Source organism: Archocentrus centrarchus, chromosome 5 (genome assembly GCF_007364275.1).
Source record: "Archocentrus centrarchus isolate MPI-CPG fArcCen1 chromosome 5, fArcCen1, whole genome shotgun sequence".
Taxonomy (NCBI): Eukaryota; Metazoa; Chordata; class Actinopteri; order Cichliformes; family Cichlidae; genus Archocentrus; species Archocentrus centrarchus.
The window spans coordinates 20,230,349-20,240,502 of NC_044350.1; the positions used below are offsets into that span (position 1 = coordinate 20,230,349).

The window sequence follows — 10,154 nt, forward strand, 5'->3', positions numbered from 1 at the left end:
TCTTTCAGCCACGGCACTTTAATCTGATAAAATAGCAAACGGTCAAGGCCGAGAAGAGTTGGATGAGCAGCAAGTGTCCATTTTAGGCTACATCATAGCATTTTAGATATTTAGGTTAAAGGTGTGTTGAAAGGCTGCACAGTAGTTTGAATTTGTAGCCTCTATGCTGTGGTTAAACATGTTTTAAAAACACTCAAATAGGTGAAATAACAGATTTTAAAAAAGCTAAATGATAAGTAAAAACTTTGTAATTTAAGCATTAATAAAGTAAGTGTAAAAAAAGTATAAAAGTATTATTAGCAAAAGGTATGCCTACATTGAATAAGAGTATAATAAGAGTGTGTCAAATGCTTTTAAGACATAGTTGCGGGCCGGTCTAAGCCAAAAATGCCAGGGCCAATTTTTTGTCCCCGTCCAGCCCTGAGTGGAGGACAAAAGAAGAAGTGGTAGGTCTTAAAAACAATAACAACAGCCAACCAACCAACCAACGAAAGAAAGAAAAATCCAGCAAAGACCCAACACAAGACCTGACAGATGCATTTGGCCCTTTAACTGATCTATCTACTGTCCACTGAAACCTCATGAGTGATATGGCCTCAGTAGAAGGATGGCTGCCAAGAAGCAGTTCTCAAGGAAGGGAAACAGGGAGAAAAGGCTGAGGTACACCAAATGACACAAGAACTGGAATGAAAATTAGTGGCTATGGGTCTTGTCTGGAGTGATGAATCCAAATTTGAAAATTCTGGTTCAAATCATGGTTGAGGAGCTCAGAGGGGTATAACAGTAAGTATATAAAGCCATCTGTAAAACACAGTGGAGGCTTTGTCATGGTTTGGGGCTGCATTTCAGATAGTGGTTTTTGGGAGCTTTTCAAAATTCATGGAAATATGAATTCAGAAAAGTATAATCAGATTTTGATCCACAATGCAAAACTATCTGGATAACATCTGATTGGCACCAGCTTAATTTTTTTCAGCATGACAATAATCCCAAACACACACTAGAAAAAAGGGGAGAGGTGGCTCAAGACTTTTGCACACTACTGTATAATGACTTGATCCCTTTACTTTTCATCATCGGGTTCTTACTTTGATTTATTACCAAATACTTGCATGACTAATGTGATTCCCATCAGCCTCAGCTGTAACTTGTTTCTTGTGCTAATTCGCAAACTCTTGGATAACTCTTGACTTTTGTTTCACAAGTTGTCTGTCCATCTTTTGGTCTTCCTCAAACAGTACAGGGTATCACTGGGTATGTTGGATGTTGACATATATCTACATCTGTTGTTTATTGTAGTGTATATTAACATATGCTGATTTAATCTTTAAAGAGCTGAAATAGACCAAAGAACAGAACTCCATAGTGAAAATGAATGTGATGAACCCTGGGAACAGCCTGGGACACACTGAGCCCAAACCTCCAGAGAGAGAGCAGTGGGCCAGTAAGCTGGAGTTCATCCTGGCAGTAGCCGGACACATTATTGGGCTGGGAAATGTCTGGAGGTTTCCATACCTTTGCTACAAAAATGGAGGAGGTAAATCTTTCTTGTTGTGTCCAGGTGAACATCTTAAAAATGATGTCATGTAGCCTCAATTGCCAGGGATAGCACTGAGTCTAGAATTTTCTTACTGTTGGCCAACTTCTACTTTGCTGGTATCAAATACTGTTAAAAATATTACAAAACATGTGATACAGCATGCACATATTTCTTAGATTTTATTAATAACTATCTATATTTATTTGTTTCTTAAGGGGCTTTCTTCATTCCTTATGTTTTGTTTTTGTTCACCTGTGGCATCCCACTCTTTTTCCTGGAGACATCTTTGGGCCAGTACACCAGCCAGGGTGGAATAACATGTTGGAGAAAAATCTGCCCACTGTTTGAAGGTAGGTTTTTGTTATGAATGTTATCATTGAACATGTTTAAAATATTTTTGTTTGATTTTAATCTATGAAAATGCTTTTTCTCATCTTTACACCAGTAACTAGTCAAAGTGTAAAACTATCCACCCCTCCAATAATGTCACTTATTATTTAAAATTTGTAATTTAGCCACACTTGACACTGTGATCTACAGTACATGACATCATATAAAAATGCTGATTATTATCAATTTTGTGTTCGCTAACCTGTTATGCAAAGTGAACATGAAATACAACATCATTTACTTATTTAAAACACGCTCACCATCCACTTCACTAATTATGCCTTGTTAGCACAGGCTTTGACCCCCTTTCCCCATCAGAACTGCCTCAGTTATTTGTGGCATAGATTCAGCAAGGTGCTGGAAACATTCACATCCACAATGTGGATCTGCAATTCCACCACATCTCTGCTGGATTGAGAGCAGGTGATTGTGGAGGCCATTTGAGTACAGTGAACTCATTGTCATGTTCAAGAAACCAGTTTCAGATAATCTTTGTGGCATGCCGTGTCATGTTGGAAGCACCCATGCTGGAAGAGCTGTTGCATGCAAATGTTTATGACTCTCAAACTAAAAGGCAGTGTGATAAATACTAAAACATTTTTAGTTTGAAATTTAGTAGAGCCATATGATAAACTGGTGACCTGAGCAGGGTATATCCTGCCTTTTGCCTCATGACAGCTGGGATAGGCTCCAGGCCTCCTTGGACCCTGAACTGGATAAGCAGTTGGATGGATGGACAGATTGAAATGTACTGGAGTAGAAAGTAAAATGCTAATACTAATGTAAACATTATATTAGAACAAGTACAAGGACATATGTGACCTAAATAGAACTGCTTGATGTAACTTTACTGTTTTTAATATACTTGTACAGGTGATTTTCTACATGATCATTTAACCTTGAAAAAGTCTAAGTTTGAAAGGAAGTCTTTATAAACATTAATACTGTTTACCATCTTATTTCTTTATAGGTTTAGGTTACGGAAGCCAAGTGGTTGTTTTGTACACTGGAATGTATTACATCATTATACTGGCTTGGACGTTTCTCTACCTGTTTTCGTCCTTCGGGGCTGAACTTCCATGGGCGAGCTGTCACAACAGTTGGAACACAAGTATTCAAACTTTATTTTATATTTATTACACATAAGTGCATCATGCATATGTTTTTCATATTTCACAAACCTTCTTATTCTTTCATGCAAGATGGCTGCTTTGAACATGGTCAAAATCAAACGTTTCCTGTTGACCCATATGGAAACAGTACATCTTCAGTTGTTGAATTTTGGGAGTAAGTATCATAATTTGAAGCATATAATGATTATAAGGTTGTCATTTAACTAATAAACTTTGTAACAGGAGGAGAATTTTGGGCCTGTCTGATGGAATAGATCAAATTGGTAATATCCGTTGGGACCTGGCCCTTTGTCTACTTCTTGCCTGGGTTTTGTGTTATTTCTGTATCTGGAATGGAGTGAAGACCACAGGAAAGGTACAGAACAAACCTAACGTGATATGTTCATTTTTGATTTTATTAAAACTTCTTCTATGAAGCATCTAATTTTTTTTTTTTAAACAAATACGGACTGTTGATTGTCTTTAAGGTGGTGTACTTTACCGCCACATTTCCATACGTGATGCTGGTGGTGTTGCTGGTTCGTGGTCTCACATTATCTGGAGCCAAAGATGGAATTATCTTCTACCTCTACCCAGACCCATCTCGTCTCACTGATCCAGAGGTAATGCATTCTTTTAGTAGTATTTGATTTGACAATGCATGTTTTAGAGGAAATGTTCACTTTTTTCCTAAAATGCAAAAACATTGTGGTGAAGTGGTACAGGTTGGAGTTAGGCAAACAAAATGATTTAAACACCAACTATGGATATCTGTCTGTGGTTAATTTTTGATGGCAAAGGAACTTTAGATGAGGTTTAGTTGGGGTTCTAATGACGTGTTAATAAATCAAAAGCAACCCATGACCTTTCCTTAGCAAACCGCTTTAACCCCTTAACTGGCAGCAAAAAAATCACCTGAAACAACTACATAACACCCTCTGGTTATTATTGGCTCTGAACAACCATTTCATAGCCTATTAACCGGCCGCGTCTGGTCCGCGGGCCGAATGAAGTGCATTTATATGGCAGGCTAGACCCGCCCATTTTGATTGACACCTCATTTGGCCAATCATGTTAAGAAATGGGTTTCCCAGAGCCAATAATACTCAGAGGGGCATAGCTTTGTCAGGTGATTTGGTGCAGCCAGTTACATGATTGGCCGAATGACGTGTCAGTAAAAATGGGAGGGTCTAGCCTGCCATATAAAAGGGACTACAAACGACCCGTCACCGGGCCCTGGCCAGTTAAGGGGCTACACCCTTGGATTTTGTGGGTGCCTTGAGCTAAATGCCTATGGCATCAGGTTAGCATGCTTAAGAATGCTGTACTTAAAAATAAGATGATTGTCTGTTTTTTTTTTTACCTTTACACAGCATCCTTTGGTGTGTGCCAATGTTATTACAGTTCATCCAGTAGAGACTATGTATATTTCAGGCATAATGGTCACCACAATGGACAACTATTCAAAAGCTGTTCTCTTCTATACACGTGTTTTGTTATTGTTATTATAGTGGACATGCTTGTAACTCCATGAAAAATAAGTTCATAAACAACATTTCAGTTGCATTGTTTTGTTTTTTTTTTGCCTAAAGACGAATTAAAAACTCTCAGGAAAAATATTTTGACTGAAGTTTTCATAATTCATGGATGAAAGGGTTAATTTCACGACAAAGAATCTTATTGAGTGACAAATTCCTGTAATGTCAGGGCATCTGTGTTGTTTTGCAAATTCTTTCTGTAAGACAGTTTTATTTTTAACTTGCCAGATTTTGTAACTTTCCCTGTTAGGAGCAGTTAGCACAATGCAAATGAAATTTTTAGTAGACTTGCGTGTTTACTAATCAAAATTACTTTAAATCCTTCAGGTATGGATGGATGCAGGCAGTCAAATTTTCTATTCCTATGGAGTTTGCACAGGTGTTCTGACATCATTAGGAAGTTACAACAAGTACAACAACAACTGCTACAGGTCTGTATTTTAAGTCTTTACTTCCTTTACTTTTGTAATTACATATTGTAATTTACATATCTTCTCACCTTTGAAAATTTGACCTACAGGGATTGTGTTTACCTTTGCCTGTTAAACAGTTTAACCAGTTTTGTAGCTGGTTTTGCCATATTCTCTGTACTTGGTTTCATGGCAAAAGAACAAGGTTTGGATATATCGATGGTAGCTGAATCAGGTATGGACAGAAACTCAGAGTGATACTCTTAAGAGTTGCCTGAGAACATAAATGTATTTTTCCTTGCATTTTTGCAGGACCTGGATTGGCATTTATTGCTTATCCTCGTGCTGTGGCTTTAATGCCGCTTCCTCAGCTCTGGGCGATTTTCTTCTTCATCATGGTCATCTTTCTGGGATTAGATAGTGAGGTAATATGTGTGTATTTACCATGCACATTTTAGATTGAGTTCTTCTGTGATAATACAAAATGATCTCTCTCATCACTGCAGTTTGTATATCAAGAGGCGCTGGCCACAACAATCTCTGACATGTACCCTTCCTTCTTTCAAAACAACTGTTGCCGTAAACTCCTTCTTCTTGGCATTTGTGTTGGAAGCTTCCTTGTTGGCCTTCTGATGGTAACAGAGGTGAGTGTTATCAGATTTTCTTGATTGTTTAAAAATATAATTTAAAATATAAATCAATCAAAAAATGAAACTGTAAAACACAAGGAATTCACAGGTGAAGCCATAACAGACATCTACAGAAATATATTAACTAAAATTAGCTGAGTGTAATCTCATCAAACAGAAGGACCTTTAAGTCAAGGGCCATTCATGAGAATGATACGCCTCACCATGTTTTGCTGTGCCTGTATATGGACAATGCTCTCAGAACAACACTTTGGTACAGTGTGTCGCTAACTTTCTGTTAAAGATTCAGTTTTATATTCTGTTTTTATATATTTGCAGGGAGGCCTTTATATTTTTCAGCTGTTCGACTACTATGCCTGCAGTGGGATGACTCTCCTACTTTTTGCTATTATTCAGTCTCTCTGTATAGGATGGGTCTATGGTAAGCAGCAGTTTTAACTCGGTCAGATCATTCACTGTGTTTTAAAGATGGACCAAACCTCTATTGGCTTGTGTACTGCCACTTGTAAGCCTTGAATCATTTTGGCTATCACCATATTGAGTATTAAAACTAATGTGACCATATTTGGCCAAGAGGGTAAAACTGGGGATTTATCATGTTACACAGCACTATATAGCCAGCTTGGCTGGAAAGGTGAATTATTAATTTACTATAATTAAATAATTTGAATACTTTAACATGGAAAAAATGACACTCAAAGTAGCCACATGCATAACTCTTTAAGTCTTCTTACATCTTGAATAGAAGAGTAAAAATCACCCCCTTTAGAGTTGTTTTGATAGGTGAAATTACCTAGAGAGTTCAAAATGTATTTTCTACCGGGTTTTATTGTAAATTTGGAGATTTTAAATAGTCAGACTTCATTTTCTATTCAATCTAAATAGTCTGTGGGGACTGACTCACTTTTGGAGCTAGCTTTAAGTGGTCACTCAAGGAACTGCATCTCTGGGTAAAATTTGGCCTTTTGGGTAAAATTTTCCAGTCCAGCTGTTGGATGGCTTTTTATAAACCCAGCAGTTCCATAGCTGTTCACAAGACAATAAATTTAGACTGCTTGGCCAAAACAACAACAACAAAAAAAGTCATAATTCACTGGACTGCCTTTGGCTTTGATGATAGCCTGTATTCACTGGGAAATTGTTTTAATAAGTAATGTCACAACATTTATTTTCAACTTTTCCACAACCACAAGCTATGTCTTCCAACATGGTTGTTTCAGAGATTAGAAGCTACTCACTGTATCAGGATTAAATAACCTGCTGCCAACCCAAACATATTTATCACTGCAGAAGTCAAAATATCCAGAAAAAGTAATGAAGTGAAACCAAGTGTTAAAACAATAAACTTTGGAGCCAATGTGTATGCTGCTTATGGCACTTTTTTGATCTTTGATGGTTTTATTCACTTCTTCATCTTTGTGATGATGAACTCTGCTGTGGTGAAACGGTTTACTGTTTAAGCCAACATTTCAACCATTAGCATTCAGCCTATGTGTAACTGCAGGTTGAATGCTAATGGTATTCTGCCTATCCAATCATCATGCCAAGACAACAGTATGTACAACTATGTGCCCCTGGGTTTAAAACCACACATCTTTGTTTTAAATGCTATCTCAAAATTAACATTTATGCTAGATACTGCTAAATTGTACTAACTTCAGTACAATGAAAGTGAAGCATAAAGCAGAATCTTCATTAAATATAGTATATTTCTGTGTGTGAGGAATCAAAGCTCATATAGTTAACTGTATTTCTTTTCCTTAGGTGGAGATCGTCACTATGACAATATACAGGACATGATTGGGTATCGACCATGGCCTTTAATGAAATATTGTTGGCAGTACTTCACACCAGCTATCTGTACTGTAAGTACTGGAAATGCTGTGAAATGCCATTATAACAAGCAGGTGTACCTGACACCTGCCAAAATCTTCTGTTCTAAGACTAGTCCATGTCTCAGCCAGATGGAAACCGATTTTACTTTGAAACTGCTCAGCAGCTCAAGGCTGTTTAATGTCATTTGAATTACATTGTTTAAAAAATCTCTATTATTCTCAGTTTCAGCTCCATGTTTTCATCTTGGGTTATTCTAGAGTAGCTTTGCATAATTCTCAGTTCAAAATAAAACATTTTTTCAGGTTTTACTGGGTCCTAGTGCAGCACCTTACTTCACACTCTATTTGAAACAAACCATTTTAGTCACCTCGTCTGTCACTCATATAGTTCGAACAAGGGGTGAGTAGGGCTGCTGTGCTAACAGTTAAAGCTGTGTGCATGAAATTAAAATATTAAGGAAGTTGACTCTCATCCTGCTGATCCAAGAGTAGGCAAACTATGCGAAACTATTTAAAGCCTGGTGTTTGGGCTCATGGACATAAATTACACATACTGTACTGTACACTGGCCTCACACTTCCTTGTTTTCATATGAGCATTTTCCACTGTGACAGCATAAATCTGACTAAAAAAAGCAAATGGATCAATTTTTAGCTTAGCATGATTGAGAAAATAATATTTTCTTATGTGTATGCATCTATTCTACTTCTAGTAATGTGACTTAAAAATGTTTATTAATTTTAATCTCAGTTACAGATGGATTAAAATTCACATATATTTACAGTGGTTAGAAAATTAAGTCTGGTTAAAACCAATTCATATCAAATAGACCAGAGAGAAATCTTTAAATAGACCCTCAATATTAGTGCAGTCAGCTGTACCTACAGTTTAGACATGCTACAAACAGGAGGGTTTGGACACAAGTGGAGCTACAGCAGGAAACTGTGTGAATATGAATGAATATTACTTGGCTGCCGATGGAAGCTTAAGTACTCGTCTCACGTGTTACGATGTTAAAATCAATCCTCAATGATTGTGGATTTTCTTTTCTGTAATACAAATCCAACTTTTCTCTTTTTAATTATTACCTGCTCTTCCTTTCTCTTCCTTCTCCTTTCTCTTTTTAGTGCACGTTTCTCTTCTCCCTGGTCAAATATACCCCACTCAAATTCAACAACACCTATGAGTATCCCTGGTGGGGCTATGCCATTGGAGGCTTTTTTACTCTCTCCTCAACACTCATGGTTCCTCTGTGGATGTTGTATTCAGTGTGTGTCACTCCAGGAACACTGAGACAGGTAAATCACAAACACAGACTTTGAATGGTCACAAAATCTTAAAAGTATGAAAGCTTTTGATTGGATACATCTCAGGCAACTCACTGGAAATTTTATGTTGGGTAATTTGAGGACAGGATTTCTTGTGCCTCTCTTGACTGTTTAATTTTTTTTTTTTAATACCTTGTTGAGGTAAAGTACATTGTGGCCACTGTGAAACACAAACCCAGTGCTGTATATTTAAAAAACTGCATTGTACCTTTTAATGATTTTGAGCCTTAAACCTTGCCCTTGATGGTTACTTGGTTAAGTATAATAATTTATCAGATTTTTTAAAGTTGTACCTCAGTTAATAATGTCAGATTGTGTTTCTTTTTAACCACACAGAGACTGAAACTTCTGTGCACGCCAGCAAAGGACTTACCTACTGCAGGACTGAAGAAAGCATTAAACCATGAAGCATTTCAGACTTTCACAGACTTGCACACGCTGCGTAAGACAGCAAGTCCAGATGGAGATGAACTAACACAGGGATCGTCTATTATATAAACTGCAAGAAAAAATGAACTAAAATACAGCCACAGCAGCAAAAAATACATATCACAGTTATATTTAAAATTAATTACTTAAATACCTCTAAACATCATCTGCTAAATGTCCAGCAATAAAATACCAGCGAGATTCTGAGTAAAAAATATTGCTCTTCTGTCAAACTTTATTGCCCTGGATTTATATTTTGCTACCCTGTCTTTTCATTTGGGGGGGTTCCTGTAAAAAAGACTTGGAAACACCACTGAAGGTGGAAAAAAGTCCCTCCAACAACCCTGATCATTGAAAATGATCATCAATCAAACATGATACTGTAAAGGACAATTTTTTTGTAGAAGAAAACTGAGTTTTTTAAGGTTCATTGTTGAAATTAAAAATTGTTTGAACTGTTTCTTGTATATTTATTGTACCTTTGTGCATGTGTTTCAGTGTGTTTCACTATTTACTGTGCCAAATAAGCTTGACATGGAGGAAAAAGAGGGGAAAAAAGAGACAAGTTTTGGCAGCAATTTTTAAATTCTTTTCTAGTGTTTTGAATTAATTTATAAATTCTGCTAACTTAAATTTTGTAAAGTAAATGCATTCTTACTCCAAACAAACATGGTAAATGATGAAAAATGTGCTCAGAATCTCCACATTGAAAGGAGCCAGTTGAGGTGTTTGGGCATTTGACTAGGATACCTTGTGGATGAGGCCCCTGGGAAGACCCACGACACGCTGGGGAAGATTATATCTTGGATTTCCTGTGAAAAAAAAAAATTAAATCATGTTTAGTCACAGGTAATTTTTTCACTTCATTTTACATTAGACATGTTAATGCACTGTCTATTTTTGTGATTTTTATTGATATTTC

At 36.8% G+C, this 10,154-nt stretch overlaps 1 protein-coding gene across 1 annotated transcript; it reads left to right on the forward strand.

Moving 5' to 3' along the window:
• Positions 1-337: 337 nt before the first annotated feature.
• On the forward strand, positions 338-9,640 carry slc6a22.2 (solute carrier family 6 member 22, tandem duplicate 2). The gene is made up of 14 exons (XM_030729007.1): positions 338-1,537; positions 1,756-1,890; positions 2,901-3,041; positions 3,133-3,217; positions 3,286-3,418; positions 3,531-3,665; positions 4,908-5,011; positions 5,101-5,225; positions 5,303-5,415; positions 5,497-5,634; positions 5,959-6,061; positions 7,405-7,505; positions 8,603-8,773; positions 9,140-9,640. The coding sequence occupies exons 1-14, from the start codon at positions 1,372-1,374 to the stop codon at positions 9,299-9,301; spliced, it is 1,812 nt and encodes a 603-aa protein (XP_030584867.1). The 5' UTR covers positions 338-1,371; the 3' UTR covers positions 9,302-9,640.
• Positions 9,641-10,154: the final 514 nt, after the last annotated feature.